Source organism: Embiotoca jacksoni, unplaced genomic scaffold, assembly GCF_022577435.1.
Source record: "Embiotoca jacksoni isolate LCO1_2020_lvr unplaced genomic scaffold, fEmbJac1.0.p SCAF_7, whole genome shotgun sequence".
In the NCBI taxonomy this organism is placed as follows: Eukaryota; Metazoa; Chordata; class Actinopteri; family Embiotocidae; genus Embiotoca; species Embiotoca jacksoni.
In genome coordinates this window covers 13,171,246-13,191,910 of record NW_027185425.1, presented here as the reverse complement: position 1 = coordinate 13,191,910, position 20,665 = coordinate 13,171,246, and the positions used below count along the sequence as shown (strand labels likewise).

The window sequence follows — 20,665 nt, the reverse complement described above, 5'->3', positions numbered from 1 at the left end:
TCTGAATATGTCCGCAGCTAAATCCAGATCTGCAATTCTCTGACAGCAAACAGTGTTTGTCAGTGCCTCTGCTGTCTCTCCATGCTAATGGGCAGTGCCGGGGCTACTCGGCAGTAGCTAATCGTCAAAGCAGCTTGTGAGGTTGAAAGTGGCACAGGGGCAAAATGCCAGGACTCACACCCGCACACTTACCGGCCAGTACTGGCGCTTAGCACTGGCTCCAATTACTCCAGAGTGGGCAATCTCATCTCTGCTCAGCTAATTTCCTTTTTTTTCTGGTTGTCATTGAACGGTAAACTGAAGAAACTATGACCTCCTTTAGGTGGTCGTCATAACGTCCAAAACTATAGAAGACTCAACAACAATGCAAACACTGTTGATGAAAATAATATAACATTTAGAATCAAGCACTTTTGGTGTTTGATCCATAAACAATCTGGAATCAAAAGATGGAATATTTTAACTTCTGCTGCAGAGATTCAGATTTTTCTTGCAAGCACTCCACCTTGAAGTGCAATACTAAATCCCTGGAGTACACCTTCGAATTTTCAGAAAGGTACTTCCCTTAAAAGACTATAACTCAAGTTTCAAACTTGTTGTTGTTAGAGGATATGTTGTATAGTCTTGAAAAGTTAACTTTTGACAGTTTAAAGGGATGGCCAAACTTAATGAAAGGGGAAAACAAACGGGGTTGAAAATGGCTTTACCTTCCATTGAGTCACAGAAGTGTGCACTTTCTTGTTTTAGTGGTTCTTCTATACCACCACTTTTCTCAAAAGTCAATTGATGAGAAAAGAGGTGATTTCAAGGAGAGCTAGTCTCCTTGTTCATGAGGCAGCCAAAGATGTCTCTCCAGTAAATTTGCCAGATAAGTAAAATGATCAGCCATAATCACTGTTAGTAGCTTGCCATCGCTCATACCCTGTATACAAATGACATGTCTCCGTGGTGGGAGGTGAATGTCCAGTCTTTACGCCAGTCCAAACGAAATGGAGCTCTACCCAAAAAACAAGAGCAGCAATGTCAAGGGACGAGTTGGGTTTTACCGTCGAGGTATATTTACAAGAGACTGGAGATTCACAGGTCATTCTAAAATAAACATACTCACACACACACTGCCAAACCATCTCGTTCCAACAGATATAACCAGCAAAATCAACTGCGGCCACATACTGAACGTGTCGACCCAGAACGGAAGTACTAGTATTTACCCAGACACAAGAAGCACTACTTTGCTGTTTCTTCAACCAGGACCTCACAATGACCTGACACGCCTCGTCTAGATTTAAATCTACATGTCGGGGGGATGTTTTTGTCTCCTTGATGCTGTAATGAATTTACACATGAGCCTATTCTTTATGGCAGACAGTATGTAGGGACATGTTTAAGGCCATTGTTGGAGAAACAGCGCACTATGTAAGGTATGTCTGAAACAGTTCATTGTTCTAAGAGCAAAGGGAGACACGGGTGCGAAGGGAGGGGTTTAGCAATGCTGTTTGCTCCTCTATGTGTTACTCAAGTCCTGGCAGAAGCACAAGAAAGCAGAGACAGGCTGATGACAGGGGATAAGGTCCGAGATCTTACCTCGAAGTCCAGCTCAGAGTACCGTACTCTTTTCCTCTGGAAGAGGAGGGGCAGGGGGAGAGAAGAAAGCATCAATGACCACCCCTGGACCACTAGTGAACTTTCTCCATCTCAGTCTCTTTGTGGCTCTGAGTGTTGTTGCTCAGTAACAAGAGAAGGGCATGCACTGGCTGCCCAACATGATACAGATATTCTTATAAATTTCAAAGGCAAAAAGCAAATTATTCCGTCTATTTCAATGTAATGAGATTAGTGAAGTGGAATAACCCAGAATTACAATAAAATAATAATTTATCGGCTCACATACACCCCCCCAAAAAAAAAAAAAAAAAAAATATATATATATATATATAATCGTTACAACTCTGGCATAAATCATCCCCTTTGCTATTTTTGGAGACTTTGTTGGATACATTCCGATTAAAAGAGCTGCAACAAACATATGAGAAATGTTTTTCATCCTCTAATCTTGTTTGGCCCCTGCTGCTCTCATCTTAAGTGCCTCCAAAGCTATAGCAAGTGGCACATGAGCCTTAATTTAACAGCTGCAGACATTTCCAACTCATCTGGCCCTGACATTGCACTGAATTACATTCCATTTCTGACTTGCTATCTGGCTCTCGCTGTCTGCCAGATTTGCATTTGGCAGGGAGAGGAGCTCCTCTCCACAGTTAGTTAAAAGCTGTATTCATTCTTTGAAAGGGCAGAGTAGCTGATCTGATGCTGCGGCAGCCAAGGTTTTAGACACGTAAGGGAATGCAAACAGATAGAGAGGTAAGTTTCCTCTGAGATGTCCTATTCGCTGTGTGAATTCACCCATCACTGCTTCGGAAACAAAATGCAATCACTCCCTTGGTGAAAGGGGGAATCCTTACCTTAAACAGAGACATTCCGTGATTGAGTTAGCTTTGTAATATGGCAGACATGCAACATGCATATACTTGTGTAGTATATTGCATGTTTTGGTGGGGACACAGATAAAGCAGTCGTTTACACGCTCATACAAAATTCACAATGAATCCTATCCCTCTATGATTTTCTGCTATGATGGCACAATGGTCCAAAAGTCATATCCAGTCGAACACGAGTGTTTCACTTGTTTGCATACAAGCACAGAAGATACTATGTTACGTCTCAATCTGCTGGTATCTACAGCACGATGATGGGATAATATGCCCAGTGAACCTTTTTCACGCTTTGTCTACATCATTTGGAGTTTTAATTTGTAAGCTTCTAACTAAAAATCAACAGCGAAATGAACACGATGAGTACATTTGCGTGATCCCTTCATTATGGCAGAACCGTGTTTGAATTGGGGAGTAAAACACTGCTGTGATTTAATCTTGAGAGGCACGCTCTGATATCCATCTCCAAATCAAGCATATTCAAACAGGGTGAAATTATAGCAGTAAATTACATCCAGCAGGTTTCTCTGCAGATTTTTTTTTTTTTTTTACCTTGGTATTCATGAGTGCACTCATAGCTCTTCTGACAGTGATTTTTTTTATGAGTTTTAATGACTCGCCCTCAACGTCCTCGGCCTTAAATGAAGCATCTGCACTTTTCGGTGAAAGTGTCGTTTCCATCTCTTTAATCAACTTCGTGAGTCAGCAAGATGCCATCGGGAGGAAGATCCAAAGTGTGTGTGTTTATGTGTCCATGCTTGTTTTTCTGTGGATGTATATGATCGTGTGTCTGTGTGTGTGTGTCTGTGTGTGTAAAATTAAGGTGGGCTGAAAGACATTCACCAGGGGTATTTCCTCTGATCCTGTCTGTCTCAGTCCATCTGCTGCACCACCTTGTACCATTAGGAGGGAGTATCACACACATACTAAACTCACTCACACAGAGACGCTAAACTAATAAGAAGCTGTCTGTCATTATGAGAATAACTCATTTCAACGCTCATTGTCTCAGTCAGCAGCAATAAATACTACTCAGCTGAAATATAATAGCAGCTATCATAACAGACTTTTTCTTTGACACACAACTGTGTTAATATCACAGAGGATGGATTGTTGCTGTGTATGATAGACAACATGAATTAGAAACGATCTTGTTTGAAGTTTGCATTGACTTGTTTAGAGGCCATACAAATATGAGGCATACAGTCAGACTTCCTTTCGCCAACCACAACATTTTGTATTGATAGATTCATGACAGAATAACTTATTTAGTCTAGAGCAGAAAATTACTTCCCATTTTTCCTCAAGGCAAAAATAAATTTTAACTGGATACAATGGTTGGACTTCTTCCTGATGCAAATCAGCTTATTTTAATAGCTTTCTTTAACTGATGCACATTTGATGCAAATAGTATTTGCGTTTGTCTTAGTTTGAAGTGTTTCCATAGACAGTATACTATATAATTGGACCTCTTTTGCAGAGTGCTTCTAAACAATCCACCACCACATCTTATATAACACCACCACATCCATAACTGTAAAACATGAGCTCAGGTGAAAGGTGAAAAAAAAAAATCTACCACCATTGGGAACCCTTCCTTCCCTCATTCCTCACCCTCTGACCCACCTCAAGAGATCCTGCTGAGAGGCTGGTGTTGGCGTTGGTGCTGCCCAGGTTGCGTGGCAGGGTCCTGGTTCTCTCCACCGCAGTTCCACCTGTCAGGATCTGTCTGACTGATGGCCTCTGGCCGGGCTTCAGCTGGAGAGAATGCCCGTGGGAATGCATGTGTCCTCCGTGGGAGTGCACAAGACCACCCTGAGCCATCAAGTGGCCGTGCCCATGGGGCATGGTTTTGATCGTCCCATAGGAGCGGTTGAGGTTCATAGCGATGTTCATGTCGCCCACACTGGATGGCACAAAGTCCGCCGGGTAGGCCTCGCTCTCAGCCGGGTGGAGGGTCAGGGGAGAGGGAGGCGGGGGGAACGGTGGGTCCTCCACCGCTATGTTGAGAGGCTTGTCCTCGCCCCCCAGTCCCAGGCCTCCTCCTTGGGAGGAGGGCGCTGGAGGTTTGAGACTGACCGTCCTACGGGGTAAGACCATGTAGTCTCCCTCCCCGCCTCCGCCGCTCCCGCCTACTCCTCCACTCCCTCCGCTTCCGGCACTTCCGTCCTGGGAGGTGTTGGAGGAAGGCGGAGGTCTAGCCCAGCCCAGGCCACTCTCGGTGCACAGGTAAATTGGAGCGCCGCTGCGTTGCTGCCCCTGCTGTCTCTGCTGGTCCACATTCACTTCCTTCTTCAGGGGAGTCTCACTCAGCTCATTGAGGCCTCCCAGGGGGGGGACCTTGTGGATAAAAATAAGAAAATTTCAGTTGCCCAAGAAATTTCTGAAAGCAAGACAATTATTTTGGATAATGTTAAATAGAATTACATTTTAATTTGTTAGTGATGATGCTAGGCTTCACTATAAAACACACCTTTTGTCTTTTGCTTTCTATTTAACTAGATTTAGAATCCAATTTAAAGCCACTTGTTTTAATCTATTCTGAAGAATTACTTAAAAATCCAAAATGACCATTGACAATGCTCTCTGTGGCTTGACACTATTGGGCGACTCCAAGGTCTGACATTGCGCCTTATAGGCAGTTAATATGTTTTATATTTAGGTCTGTTTATTTAATCTTTTTCCAATTTGAGACAGAAAAGCTGACCACACTGCACCCCACTGATAATATAACCTGTCAGTCAGTACAAACTTCAATCCTGTACCTGTACAATGAGGTTGGGAGGGGGGATGTTCCCAGGGAGGGAGCTGAAGTTGACCCCCACCCCCCCTTCCTGATGGGCTGCCAGCTTGGGATCGTCCTCGTCGTCCAGGGAGATGCGGGATAGGGTCCCAGTGATGGTGGCTGGGTTACAGGTGTTCACCTCTTTGAAAATGACTGGAGGGAGACGGGGGAGGTGCAATAAGTCGGAGAGACGGAAACAGAGTGGAGGGTAGGAGTGAGATAGAGGAAGAGGAGTAAGGGTAGTTGTTGAAAGGACAAACAAAAACAAAAATCAGAGGTCAAGAGTTTATGGGTGAAGAAAATAGAAGGGAGAAAGATAATATTTAGAGTGAGAAAGAGGAATGGATGAAGAAAAAAATCGGATATTTTATGCCAAACAGAGGAAAGTTGACAAGAGAAGCAGGCGAAACGGAGACAGACGGCATGAATTAGTTACTGATACAGCTTTTGATGCAGCTGGGAGACAGATTGCATCGCTACAAGAAAAGTTTCTCCTCTCATTTTTGGCTTATGCGGCTTACAGTAACCAAGATGAGTTTTGTGTCTGACACTGTGACCTTAAGTTTTGCTCCATCTCCAGATTTGCTGGTGAGCCAGTATTTTTATTAGCTTGGAGAAAGTGCCATGGTGCAAAAGGCTGTGTGCTTCAAATGAAATGGAGCCAAATTCCCTTGCTACTGTGTCCTGTCCCATATCTCGCTCAGAGGCTTATTTCCCCCTGCCCTGTTGTCGCATATCAGTGCAGGTCTGTGTGTGTTTAGGTTCTAATACTTAAATATATGTCACAATACTATCAACAACACAACACAAAACTACTTGCAGTTGCTTTCGGGTTAGTTTGCATGCATGTTGATCAGGATCAGCTACAGGCACTATACATTTCTAGAACAGCTACTCCAAAATGAACTAGCATCAATCTATCAGCACAACCAAATACAAATCAAACCATTTGGAAGCTCATGCCAGATATCATGCTCATTCGGTCACCATCAGAAGAAAACGTATTTACTCGGCGGCCCAAAAATCCAATTCTAGACCAAACCCTGTAGCACAGACTGTTTTCACGCAAACTGCAGTGATGTATCAAAATGTCAGGCTACATGCTTGATCAAAAATGGAAGCTGGATTCTGCTGAGAGTGAACACATCAGCAAGGATACTGGCTGAGAACAGAACTTTCAATTTTCTCTGTTTCTCCATCCTGTTGGTGTGAATGGATCTGACAGGATTGGACAGGTTTTGGGAAATCTGACCAATCCGCTGCCCTCAGCATCTAACAGAGGTGGCCAAGAGAGGTACCTATAGACGAATCCGACACTGTTTTGTGTTCTAAAGTGCCGCCATTACAGCAGCAGTAGAGTGGAGCTGAAAATGAGAGCAGAGATGTTTGGATTGATCACGGTCGGCAGTCGCCCCGCTGCGACAGATGAAAGCAGTCGGTGCAAATGTGGAAGTTAAATAATCTCAAAGCACTAATCTGAAATTAATGGGCTGGGATACTGTATTAGGGAAAGTTTGACCAGGAAAATCTCAGATGAGATATGTGGGGGGGGGGCATTGGCTCCATGTGTAGGCAGAGCGCTCAGTCAAAGTCAAGGAAATTAAAGGTTTGAGTTGAGTGTTAGAGCAGCTGAAGTTTTAGATTACATCCTGTATTTTAATGGAATTAATTGCTATATTTAGAATTTCTTGGCAGAAGGGCTTAAAAGGGAGTGGTGACCTTTTTACTTGAGCCTACAACTCGGATTCGTCTATAGGAATTATTGAAGTCTAGGGACAGATCAGGCAGAGTTAAGTAGGTCAGTTGGGTGCAACACTTACATGGGTGTCCTCTCTCTGCAAGGGTGGAGGGGGAAAGTGACTCTGTGTTAATATTTCAAAGCACAACACACACCAGACTGTAGTACATTTGTAACACATTCAAACACCCACACAACTAACGACTAACGAGTGAAACAGGTCTGAACACACCGAGGAGTGTTATTATCATGCACAATTAAACACAGTCTCATCCAAACATATGCTTGCTGAAAACGTATTGGGCAGAATCAGTGTGATTGATAAGGCATAATAATTTGCACACAATTGTGCAGAGATGTAGCGCATCATCTCCTGTCATTTAATCAACGTGCGCTACAGCGAGCTGAGAACGGAGCAGCCTGCAATGCAGTCGTACAAAGGAGCATAAAACAAAGGTGGAGAGGAGAAAGATAAATGAGGTGGAAGGGAGAGCTCACCTGTTTGACAAGCCAGGTCCACATCCTTCTCAAAATCCGTCTGAGAAAGGGAAGCAGGGTAGAAAGAGAGGAAACACAATGAGAATGAGCAAGTACATTCACTACATCAGTGGCAGAATAGGCCCAGTGAGTGATTGGATCTCAAGTGGTTATGATGTATCCAATGACTCTTATGCTCTGCTTCAACTCTATAGAAAAGGATAGGATCTGTTGCCATGGTGACACTTTAAGACTCAGCCGATTAGTGATGCCCTCTACGAACAAGAGCGGGAAAATGTTGCTTTAAGATAATGAAATTTGTCCAAAGCCTTTTCAAACCCAGAAAAGAACCGAGAAAATAGCAGAATCGTGTGCGCGGCCTGCACTGCTGCTACTCTGTTCATGATGTGAATCAGTTCACAGCGGCAGATCCGAATACAGACTTTGAGAGAGAGAGAGACGAGCAGAACGCTGTGGAGCGTTCGCGAGGTACGTAATGCTCCTGCACGCCTCATCAGTTGCCTCGCCGTCGTCTGAATGGAAACAGGGACAGAAATTTACACAGCAGCAAAACTATTATCTGCTGTGCCAGCTGAAGCAAAACTTTGCCGTCTCCCAGACGAATTGGAAAAAATATACAATGTGGGGACAGAAAAGCTGTCTCTGATTCATTCACGCGGGTGACCAAGAAACAGACATACACACAACACCATGTTTGACCTGAACTCTCTATTCAAATGTTATGTGGATAAGGTACTTTGGTTTATTTATTTTGATCTTGAGGAATGCAGGGTGGCGCTGCTCCATAGGGTAAAATAACACTCCCCAAACCTGCAGGGCCGCGAGCTGAATGAAGAATTGTTTTTTCCAAAATGGCCACCATTTAAGTTTTTCTAAACTTCAGTGAAATTGAAGCTCATTACTATGCAGTTGTGGTGCTCCCTTTCTCTCACCACAGAGGCTCCTCATGGCCTCGATGGGATTCACTTACAAAAGCCTTTGTTTGGATAATCAACTACAGATTTTAGACAGTTTGAGGCAAAGAGAAGAGAAGGGGGGGAGGGGGGGGGGCTGACGAAGAACTGAAAGAGAGAAGGAGAGAATATGTGCGAAGGTCTCGGAGGAGCAGAAAAGCTCTTAGTACGCAAATCAGCCGCAGCAACATAAATGGGTCTCGGCTAAATGGACGAATGAGGATATGAAAGAAACCTCTCTGTCTCTCTCTCTTTTATCCAAACTGAGAAAAACAAATCAGCTTCATTTGAACCATTACACACCCTCTTTGGTTAAGTACAGTGAGTCATCAACAACAACTCTACGTAAATACCACATCAGACTGCAGCACAGACTGAGGAAATACACTGTAGCGTAGACCCCAGGTTGAAGTTACTGCTGAAATGAAACACATAAATATACCAGAGACTGAGAAATTCTGCCTCACTTTGCAACGATGGAAATGCTTATACATTTAGCCAGTTTCTAATACATCACAGCTATTCCTACTTACACTTAAAGGTGCAATATGTAATCAATAACTGAGTCGGATGAAACTACAACTTTTTTGTTCTGGATTTGTCATCTTGCTGATAGTTAGATCGGAACATTGATATCATTCTCAGGTCTGTATGCCTAATATTAAGTTCCAGAATTTTGCAGGTTAGCTCAGTTTAGCACAAAGACAATAATCAAGGAAATAGCTAGATTAAGTGACTGCATATAACAAAGTCCACCCGTTAACACCTCTGGAGCTTAATAATGAACATGTAGAATCTGTCATTTGGACCCAAAGTGTAAAAAGGACAAATTGTGGTTTTAAGTGGAAGTGCTGTATTACTTTTTTTTTTAGCTTGGAGCAATGCTTCCTGGACTTCAACTGCTGGTTGTCTGACAACCTCACAGTGACAGAAAGATTCCTGAAAGTCCCTGTCCCTGCTCATTTTTCCTACTTTAGGACAGTATTAAGCTAAGCGAGTGTTGACACGAGCTTTAAATTCACAGACATGAGGGTGTTACACATTTTCTCAATTTTCTCTAACAGTCAGCAAAAACATTTATATTGTCTATTTCACTTTTTTTTTTTTTTTTTATTCATATTTGATGTGGAGTGTTACTTTACAGATTGCACCTTTTACATTTCTGGACTTGACTATTCATTTGCCTTTTCTACGGGTGACATACTGAGTGACCGCTGATGTGATTATGGCCGTGGTTATGGACATGGTTGTGGGTATTGTTGAGTACGGGGGTGTGCTCATGCGCGTGGCCGAGAGCGTGGCTGTGGTCCAGCCCATAGTTGCGGTCGTCGCGGATCAGACTGTTGTAACGGGCTTGCTGGCATGTTTGGTGGCTTGCTGGTGGGAGCGGCTGCGGGTGGCAACCCGGCAGGCACAGGGGTGTGCCGTAACGCAGAGAGCCACACTGCTGTCCACAGGGGCTCACATTTGCACACTTCTGATGATATAAAAAAAAAATTAATGGAAAACATAAAGTTGAAATGTTAGAGGAGGACATCTAACCAGTTCTGCAGCGTTTAACCAATCAAATGATTTCCTAAAGATGGCTTTAATTCAGTTTTAACAAGAAGGTGTAGCTACACTTCTACATCTTTATGATGTCTCTAAATGTCAAGGGTTTAACATGCTAATGAGATTTCTTATGAATCCAGCAAGAGCACCTGAGAGAATGGTGTTCTCTGTAATTATGATGCTGATATAACTGGTGGCAGCCCCACCAAATTATCCATCACAATTAATGTTCTCAAGGGTATTGTGTCTCCCATATAACAGCTCTCCGTGCATATGTGCAGTCTGAAAAGACATCTTCAAAATCGTGCACATTTGAGATGAGAAAACTGGATTAAACAAGAAAGTTTATCAACTGTCTTCCTTGGGTGCAATAGTTGGCATGGAAACCAGTCGAAACTGTGAGCTCTGTGTATGATTACAATACGTTTAACCAAAAATCAAATAAAGCACACTTAAACGAATACAGAAAATGAGAATGTGTCATTATGTCTTCATTAAGCGCAGTGATGGCTCCAAAGTTTAATCTTGATAACCTCAGAGGAGCGTTCAGAGACCCATAATCGTTGCTGCAAACAGGTCTGAGGGAGAAATAAAGGGAATAAGAGATGTGGGCGGCTTGTGCTCGTAGTCGTGGCGTGACCGTACTGACATTGGCATGGCACTTCAAGTCTCCATGATTTATCACACTATTAGCCACATTTCCACACAATAACCTTACGGGAGCTCTGTGCTCTTTAAATAAAGATGAAAAAGTTTAGGTTAAATGTAAATAAAAGTGCTGAAGTGCCTGTTTTGATAAGACACGGTTAGAGTGTTAAGGGCAACGAGTTTTTAGGTTATACTGGATTAACTATAAAGATGTCAAAAAAGCTGTCATAACATGTCATGACATTTCATATCATAATATGATATAATAGCTGTGTATTGTTTTGCTAAGCAATATTAGTTGACAGCTTGTTCAGTTGTGGCATTACAGGAAGATAGTTCCAGGCCAGGAACTGGAGGGTTTAGAGTGAAATTGCATTGCTATGGGATGAAATCACTGATTTTTTTGGAAAATAAAAAAAAAATGTATAATACATAAACAGGAATTAATTCCCGTTGAGGTAAAAATGGTTAAGGAAAAAAAAAATGCAGGTATGATTTTGAGCACTTGGTTAATGCTTCTTTCTATTGGGGGTTGAAGCTTTGCAGAAAAAGCTCCAGCCTGGTTGATGTTAGTTTGAGGCAAATGGTGGGATGAAATGGAATGCTATTCACCATGATCTGCACCTGTCCATTCTTGCAGGAGTCGGGTGAGTTTTCACTGTCGTCTTTACATCCCCCCATTCGACAGCGCACCGCATCCTGCACCTGGGGGAGGGGGGGGGGGGGGTAGAGAGAAAAAGATGGGAGGGGGAATGAGGGAGAGCAAGAGATGATGCAAAGGAAAGAAGTTAGTGGAGGTACTTTTATTTAAGTTACTTTGACAAATGTTGGAGCATGGGTACATTGCATATTCTTCCTCTGTATCACTGCAATGACAGGTGTACAGTGAATACAAATTTGCGTGAGAGTGGCAAAATAAATGGAAAAACCCGTATTCTCCACAAAGTTGCTCGGCTTGTACATTATGTAACAGTCAGTGGAGTGGTATAGAAACTTCAAAGTGGCCTATTTGAGCCTTGTGGGAACAGTAGCTCACAGTTCTAATTAAAATCAACAGCATGGTATATGGATGTTCTAACCTTTCCAGCCGGCCTTCCCAGTGCCATATTGTTTTTCGTTATTCTTTCACATACGGCATCTAAGTAAACACACACCAGCCCCGCTGTCAAAGGGCCACTTGTCGTAGCACAGATCGAATCAAAAGCGTTCCTGTGCATTATCTTTCACAGCCAACTCCTTAGATTCTCTCCCTCCGTCGGGCTCTGTATTATACATGTCCCCGTTACTTGCTGAGAAGCAACATCATTTGTCAATGTTGCCACTGACAAATCCCATAACAATATCATGGGTGGAACCAAGAGTGCTTGTGTGAGTGGTGGTACAAAAGTTCCATTCTCATCGGGAGGTCTCCGTATCTGTGTGTGTGTGTGTGTGTGTGTGTGTGTGTGTGTGTGTGTGCACTGCTACAAACGGAGTGGATTGCATCCATGTCTGATTAATACTGCATGGACTAGCGTATTTGCTCCATTGTTTCATTTCTCATCCTCTGTGGCATTTGTTCCCTATTCTCCTTTAGTGTGTGTGTGTGTGTGTGTGTGTGTGTGTGTGTGTGTGTGTGTGTGTGTGTGTACTGGCACCCGATGCAGCTCATTCTTACTTCAAAGTGAAAAACCCTGGTGTGGGTAGCTGCCTCTCTCTCCACCTTCCTCTCTATTCCCTCCTCCCCTACTACCATCCCCTGCTTCCCTCTTGAATCACGTTTTTCTTTTTCTTTTTTACTCACATCTCTGCATGCAATTTTTTTTTTTCCTTTCTCCCTCCTCACTTAACTAAGTCTCTCCACTAAATCCTTCACATCTCTCCGTTGCTTTCCTCTCCGGCTGCCTCCTAAAACACAACCCCTCCGACGTCGCGTGTGTTCACAGTCTCGCCTCTACTCGGTTGATCTCAGCGGGTCACATGCGCCGCTGTGGTCCTTTTATTCTCCACCCACATCTCACATACAGCAGACGCTATCACTGATCGCTACGCTACACTGGCACGCTTTGAGTCTGTATAGCCTACTTTACGTAATATCACACTTTGTACTGCCTTCTCTCTGGTTTTGCACTGTAACACTTGGTGATTCTCCTCCTCCCCGCTCCCGTCCTCCGGTGCGGCATTCCCCTCTGCCTGTTGTTCTGCAGCTACCAAGGATTTACGCTCAAGTCTCCTGCGGGGGATTTTCATACATTTACAATAAATAATTCCTGGATTTACTTTGCCCTGATGCCTTCCGCTTTTGTGATATTGATTTAATGCAGCTGAGCATCCAGAGCATTTAAAAATTCACTTACACTATGCAGTGCGTTCACTATCATAATGATCTCTTGGATAGAGGCAGAGCTGTGTGTGTGTGTGTGTGTGTGTGTGTGGTGCACGTGCATCAGCAACGGATGACACACTTACACTGATGGAACAATGATGACGTTGTAAATCCATTAACTGTGGCTAGTGCAATTGTGAGTTGGTCCAAAATGTATGTGTGTCAGTGTCTGTCTCAAGGGCACGAATGCATGTATGTGCATAATGAGTTTAGAATTCAGGATCCCCGGGGGCACCGCAAAGCCTGTGGCAATAGGCGCTAGGGGCTATTAGCTAAGGACTTATCGTCTTATTCCATACAGCATCTTATTAAGCTCCTTAAAGCAGACTTGGATCAGACGGACAATGCTGCACTATCACAGTGCATTATGAAGAAGAAGCCACAACATGGACATAAATACCATGCTAATCCCTCCCGTGTCTGATCCGCTTGTGTTCTGTCCTGACTTCGAACTGACCCGGAAACTAACGTGGCATTTACAAAGACAAATCCCACCTAGCAAAGGGAGCGAGTGTCAATGAGGTCACCGTGTGGTGCAGCAAGAAAGCGAAAGAGTTCATAATGTGCAGGATTGACACGCTGCTCGTTCACCAGAGGGAGGAAGTTGGACTCACCTCTCGGCGCATGGCGCAGTGGACAGTAATGATGACAAAACCCTGGACGGAGTCAAACACAGCAAAGAGGACCTGGAGGAGAGAAATAATTGATGATCATTAGTTAGAGCACATTGGTTTATTATGGCAGTGGCTTTTTAAAACCGGGCACCCTCTAATAGTGATCAAATGCACCAACCACACCCTCATGCGTTACATGCCAGACGAGTCAAGTGAAGGCTTCAATGTCAAAAAACAAAGTTGTTTTATATTATTTGCCAAATTTGATGAGACCAAACAAAAAAATGTAATTACTAGCTAAATGTAAAAATATTTTTTTGTCTTCAAAAGTACATTTAGCTTACATTTCAGATTTTGATTTACAAAAACAAGAAGACTTAACACCTTTACTTTAATCATTCTTCACCATCCAGAGCAGCACAAAAGATGATTAATTATTTTGTTAGTTTTTCTTTGCTGAAAAGACACTCTCGTGTAGTACGGCTATAGCCTCTCCTCTCCACAAAAAAAACCCTGAAATAAATATTGTGGGATGCTTGAACATTCTTCAGGCACCGCAGGCTGCTGGGGCACCCTCTTTGGAAACCACTGTGTTAATATTCCCTGTATTACTGTAATAGTGTAGTGAAATGAGTCAGTAATCATTAGAGAAACAGTGAGAGAATGAGATGAGTCATCTGAGTCATAAACGGTCATCACAGTCATTCATACTTCCATTCATTGTCTGTGTTTCTACTTGTGATGTTAACAGTGGGAATCGGTGGTTGTTCTTTGTTTAACACTATTCTACTGTTTGTCCTATTTTCCCACTACCCTGTTCTTTATTTATACGTGCTATTATTAAGGTGGCTTTATCTACTTAAATATTAAGAAACAAGGCTCCCTGATTTGGGAAAAAAAAAAACATATTGTGGAGCCAGTAGGTGAAATTCTAACCAAAATAAGTGACTGAAATTAAACAGGGAGCAAACAATGCGAATGTATAATGCGCATCAAAACACAATGTTTTTTTATGAGTCTACATATTGGTCATTTTTGCAACTTTGCTTCTGTCTGTGTGACACGCAGGTTGTATGCTGAACTTTCTGATGCCTGCCAACATTTGAAAGCAGTATTTTCGCAATGTGTGAGTCCAGTGCTGTGAGACACATCACCTGGAAGAGTGTGGAACGCCGGTCAGTTATGGCCAACACCGCCGACATCCAGGTCAATGCTAACAGAGGAAGAACTACACAGGAGCTCCACAGAGACGCCCTGTCAGACGGGAAGAAGGAGACAGAGGTGGGGAGGAGAGGGGAGAGAGGAGGGGAAAGAAGGAGAAGGAACAAGGGATTCAGTCTCAAACCAGACAGGCCGGCTCCAGTAAGTTACGTAACTCCACTCCTCACACGCATGCATACACACACACACACACACACACACACACACACACACACACACACACACACACACACACACACACACACACACAGATCAGTCAGGGGTTCAGCGGTGGGCAATCTGAAGCTGACTGGCACACTGAGGTTTGTTTCAGACTTAATATTCTAACTGATAAGTGGAAGATGATGTGTAATCATGTAGATGGTTTTGAGACTGGCAATTGCTCACAATTACATGGTTGATGCACACTAAGTGTCATGCTGGTAGACTGTGTGTCAATAGGCAGAGGCCCGATAGGGAGGGTGAAGACAAGGCATTGACAAGTGCTGACACGGGGTGTGGGTGTGTGTGTGTGGCTGTAACTCAACAGAGTCAGACACCAATTTAAAATGTTCATGCTGTTTGAGCACATATTCATGGTTTTAGAAGCGTCAGTCTGACAGATGGACGTCTCTGCCTAACTACGCTGAGAAACATGCATGTCCCTGTAGAGGTGCAGGGGCAAAAAGAAAGAGCATTAAAGTCAAGGCTGTGTTGTCCTTTTGTTCATGTCTGAAGTAGCTGTTGTGGATCGTGGTTTTAACCACACAATATGTTCCAATACAGTAAAATTAACAACTTTAGAAAACAAAACATACCTCAAATGTACCTCATCATATATTATAACTGTTTTTTTTTTTTTTTTTTTAAATGAATGCCTGCATTTGACAGTGCTAAAAAGTAATTTGGCAAAGTTTGGAGTTGTTTTGTCACAAACATGAAGTGGCGGTTATCTAATTTTAGACCTAAATTCCTAAGTTGGAATTTCTTTGAACCAATTATTTTGAGCACCTTCTAAACAGATAGTAGACTGCAAGCAGCGAGAGGAAGGGAAGTGAGGTGAATATAATAGACTATATGCAATGATTGACTCTATTTGTCTAAAGCAATGATATAGGCAGATAAAAAAAATATATATATATATAGCGGCCAGTGTTCGAGTGTTCGCCCTGAAAACACAGAAAAAAAACAAACTGATACACACTTGTTACTGCAAATAAGCAATCTCGCCCCATTAACTCCAATCATAGCAGCCAATCGTGTAACAACACAACTAACACCAGAGTTGCAGCTTTAAACTGAGTGCGTTTTCCAAGATAAACACACAGCCATGATGAAAGATTTGCACAAGGACATAGTTAAACACAGGATACTGTGGTTAGAAAGAGTACAAATAAGAGGAAGGTCATTAATTCAGAGACCGTCCGCCCTGATCATGGAACCATGACAACTATGTTCAAAGAGAGCAACAATCCAGTGTTCTAAAAGTAGGAGATGGTAGGATGGAGATTGTGAGGGGGAAAAAATGCGTACGACTGCATCTAAATCTGTCTCTTCCATGTGTTTTAAATACTTAGCGTGACTTTACTTGGTTCAGATCTCTTATAGCATCTTTCTGTTCATCAGAGGCTTTTGCCACTGCATTGCTTGAGTAATGTGTTCTCGCAAGTATGAAGAGAGAAATAAAAACAACAAATATTCCCCTAATTTAAGCATAGAAGCTGAGGGATTTGTGAACGGCTGAATAAAACACGACTGATACAAACTGATTCAAAATTGAGGCCAACATATCCTCAGCTCGATGTGGGACTTAAAGTTACAAAACTAGTTTTGCAATTTCCAAAATACAAGTCTGTGGCAATTTTTTGTTCAACTTTTAAAACTCCACAACCCAAGTAAGTAGTAAGTTTGTCTGTAGATCAATATTTAACTCCACATTTGAGAGATTGCATCACTTTAGTAGTTTTCTTATATAAATACTGCAGTGCCACTGGTGCTTAATGCTGCAGGTTGGATATACTGGCACTGCTAGAGGACTACAATGCACATGAATGACTTAGGATGGAACGAGTGTACAAAGGACCACAAAGATGTCCTGGCCCATAACGATAACTGGCCAATTTAAATTCCAGAGAGCCATAATCTTGGATATATGTGCTGAAAAGAGTCCAGACCAACCCAGCAGAACAGCACCATCTCAGTGGCAATTCAAGAACTGACCACTGAGATTTCTGGCAAACGGCTCTCACCAGCAGGATTTAGCCAACAGGTATGTGTCTGATATAATTAACAGTAGGTTTTTATAATGTTTAACTTTCTGCCTATAGCTCCTTTTGGGAATAGGCCGATATAATTCCACATGACAAACACGTTATATAACTTTTTTTAATACACTGTGTAGCAGTCTGTAAATTTACTTTTCAAATCATGGCACATCAAAAAATCGGAAAAAAATTCTCTCATCTTTGTCTGTTCTATCCCCGTCAGTTTTTCCTCCTTTTAATATTTAACTCCATTTGATATTCGATGTGTCACTGTGACTGCCCGTTTGAGGCGGTTCAAATATAATGAGCCAAGTTTAAACAATTACAGCAATGTGTTTAACAGCGATACGTTTTCCTGGTTGACAACCTTCCTGACACTGAACTGCGCTTTCATGTGAGGCTTCTGCATTACTGTACTATAAACAAGTTTAAATAACCGCCAAAAATAGTTCACAAACACTGTTAGAAACAGGTCAGATTTGCTCGGTGCGACCTGAGACAAACCGGCTTTGGATCAAAACACACTCTCATTAAACAGCGGCGGCTGGCAGTGCCGGAGATTTCCCTTTCATTAGTTTGTGTTTTCTATCCAGACATTTCGGAACGTTGCCCTGCATCATTACCGACAGCCAGAGATTAAAAAGATGGAGAAGAGCGAGGAAGATGTAGTGAGCATGACGGAGAGAGTAAAAGACAGAGAGGAAGAGAGACAGAGAGAGAGAGAGAGAGAGAGAGAGAGATGAAGATGGACTAACATGGCGCTGCTGGCAGTCGAGCTGGACAGAGCGGCGCTCGAGATCACGCCACACTTGGAGCATTTCAGGAGCAGTCGGCTACGCGCCTCCGCCGGGACGCTTTAGGACACGTGCACGCACACACACACACACACACACAGAGACACGCATATACACAACCATGTGGGGAGGGGAGGGGGGGGGGGGACACAGTTATGACAACAGGTGAATGTGCGGGTGTCACAGTTGCAAAATAACAAAAGAAAAGATAAGAGAGAGAGAGAGAGAGAGGGAGTGGTGGAAAAGAAAAAAAGGGGGAAGGGGGGAGAAAAGAAAGAAAGGCAAATTAAAACCAGATCTTAAAAAAGTAGCAGCAATGAAAAACAGTCAGAGAACAAGAGATTGATTCAGAGCAAGTAGAGAGAACGTGAGAGACGGACATTGTAATGTTACAGCAGTTGTGTGGGTTAACAGATTACAGTGACAGACAGGAAATACACCAGCCACCTTATCCCGCTGCCATCACATGTAGGTTTGTTTGTTTGTGTGTACGTGTGTGTGTGTGTGTGTGTGTGTGTGTGTGTGTGTACGTGTGTGTGTGTGTGTTATTTATGTGAACAAGTCACTGTGCACGGTGAGGCTTTATGTGAGCGAGAGAGACGAGAAAGACTGCTTCGGTTGTTTACTTACAGTTGGCTACTCAGATGGAGAGAAAACGTGTCGCCACGTGTGTGTGTGTGTGTGTGTGTGCGTGTGCGTGAGAGCATACTGTATACACGAGTGGAGAATGATGGGGCCAATGCGCGGGCTATGCTACATTAGCGTCCCATCACAGCTCATTGCCTTGGTGCCAGCCACATCCCCGTGGCTTCATAAGGAAATACATTACGCTAATGACAGCCTGTCCTGTTAGCAACACCACCAACGACTGTGTGTGTGGGAACGCGCAGAGTGTGCGTGTTTCCCTCTGCGCACACACTTCTGGGAATCTGAGAGGAAATGTGCTCAATGCTCGGATAAGGCCGAGGACCCCTGATGTCGCGGAGAAGGATACACCTGTTTGTGTGTACTCGCATGCGCGCCTGAGTCTGTTTGTGCACAATAACCGGTTTAATCTCAGTTGCATCACTGGTTAACAAAAGCTAATCAACCCCCCAGCGTGCCATTCTGCTGCGCTGCTAACCCTTGCGGCGGTACACAAATTATCGATATCCATTTGTGCCGGAGACAGACATCGGCGGAAATGCGATGAGACGGAGAAAAAAAACTGAGAGAGAAAACGGTGGAATCAATAGGTGGGAAAATGAAAACATGAATTTGGCTGCGAGAGCGAAGGAGATCTCCGCTCGGGGTTAGAATGAGGAACCCGCGCCGGCTGCTGAAAGAGGTATGATGGGGCAGGTGCGTGAATATGCACGCGTGTGTTGCATGTATGCATATATCATGTGTGCAGGTTTGACGGGGGGGGGAAATCGTAAAAGATTCCAATAGCGCGTTGAGTCTTATCCACATAATCCGATTGCTGAACTGTCTGCAACCAGAGTTCCGTCAGCCATCGATTGTTCTGTGCGCCGCATTCATCGAAGTCACACAAAACTGACAAAACTAGGTGGTATCTGTGTAGCATTACTGAAATGCTGATCCATTTCACAGAGCAACACAACATAACAGATGTGTTGTCATTTTGTTGCCAAATTGGATCGTGCTTTTTGATTACATCTAGTGGGGGAGCAGGTGCGTAGGTGTGTGCGCAGAGACTCTTGAAAGCAGTTTTGAGTTCGTTGCCACAAAACGCTGTCTTCCTAAGTTTGTCTGACAGAAGGTAAAAATGTACCTCGTGCGGCAAATCTGCAGCCTGTTTCCACCAAGAACGGTGTGGATGGATGAGTAAGCGGTGTGTGTTTGTCGCGAGTGTGCGTTTTGTGTTGAGCTCTGTGTGTGCGCGCACGTGTGCGAGGCGCAGAGTGTTTTCGGAAGTTAACTTACCCCGCTCGCTGCTTTTTAGACTTGTCTGAGATGCCGTCTCGAGACATGAGCTTGTTAAACACCACAATTCCAATGAGCATATTCACCTGAGAGAGAAAGAGAGGAAAGTTCGATCACCGTCGCAATAACTGCATAACAGTTTTGAAGTTTGTTTCCTTCCAATGTTTCAACGGATTGAAGATGACTTTTTACTTTTTATTTTCTGTCAGGGTCTCCTGGGCTGACTTGTTTTCATCTTCCCTCGATGAGTTATTATGCACATCACACACCGATTTCTATTATAACTTTGTCATAGGCTCAAGGCTGAGATATCTGAACACAAAGTGGGACATAATTCCTTGACTTTTCTGAACAGAATCTGCATTTCCGATACATATTTGTGATGGCATGTTCCTTAAACTGCTGTCATGCTTTGATTACAGCACCTCGACTTACGGAAGTATGTTTGGAATGATAACCCTTGATACCATGTGTAGCCCAGGTAAAAAAAAAAACATGTATAAATCCAGGGTTAATAAATAGTTTAAATGAATAGATAAATGAAAACAGTTTATTAAAAAGTGAGATTAAACTACATATTTAATTTGTGCGTGATAGAATGTGAAGTTCGTGGATAAGAATGTTAAAAGTGCATTGATGTATTTTATGTTTCCGTTTTTGCTTTGTGTATGTGGTCACATGATTGTGCTGAGGTGTGTGGAGAGAGAGAGAGAGACAGAGAGAGAGAGAGAGAGAGAGAGAGAGAGAGAGAGAGAGAGAGAGGTTAATGAGTGAAGCGGTGACTTGGCAGAGTTTTTGCCAAAGTGGTAAGGAAAAGTGTGATATTTCCTTAAGTCGTAC

At 43.2% G+C, this 20,665-nt stretch overlaps 1 protein-coding gene across 4 annotated transcripts in view; it reads right to left on the bottom strand.

Moving 5' to 3' along the window:
* adgrb2 (adhesion G protein-coupled receptor B2) overlaps positions 1 to 20,665 on the bottom strand; it is a 211,619-nt gene that overhangs the window by 16,544 nt on the left and 174,410 nt on the right. For 3 of the 4 annotated variants that reach the window (XM_069176990.1, XM_069176991.1, XM_069176993.1), the window contains 10 exons: positions 19,826 to 19,911; positions 17,861 to 17,959; positions 14,796 to 14,895; positions 13,642 to 13,713; positions 11,275 to 11,367; positions 7,511 to 7,550; positions 7,095 to 7,109; positions 5,255 to 5,427; positions 4,116 to 4,829; positions 1,585 to 1,620 (listed from right to left, as the gene is read on the bottom strand). In XM_069176990.1, the coding sequence (XP_069033091.1) occupies positions 1,585 to 1,620; positions 4,116 to 4,829; positions 5,255 to 5,427; positions 7,095 to 7,109; positions 7,511 to 7,550; positions 11,275 to 11,367; positions 13,642 to 13,713; positions 14,796 to 14,895; positions 17,861 to 17,959; positions 19,826 to 19,911 (1,428 nt within the window). The remainder of the gene's footprint in view (positions 1 to 1,584; positions 1,621 to 4,115; positions 4,830 to 5,254; positions 5,428 to 7,094; positions 7,110 to 7,510; positions 7,551 to 11,274; positions 11,368 to 13,641; positions 13,714 to 14,795; positions 14,896 to 17,860; positions 17,960 to 19,825; positions 19,912 to 20,665) is intronic. The other variant, XM_069176992.1, reaches the window with a different exon arrangement.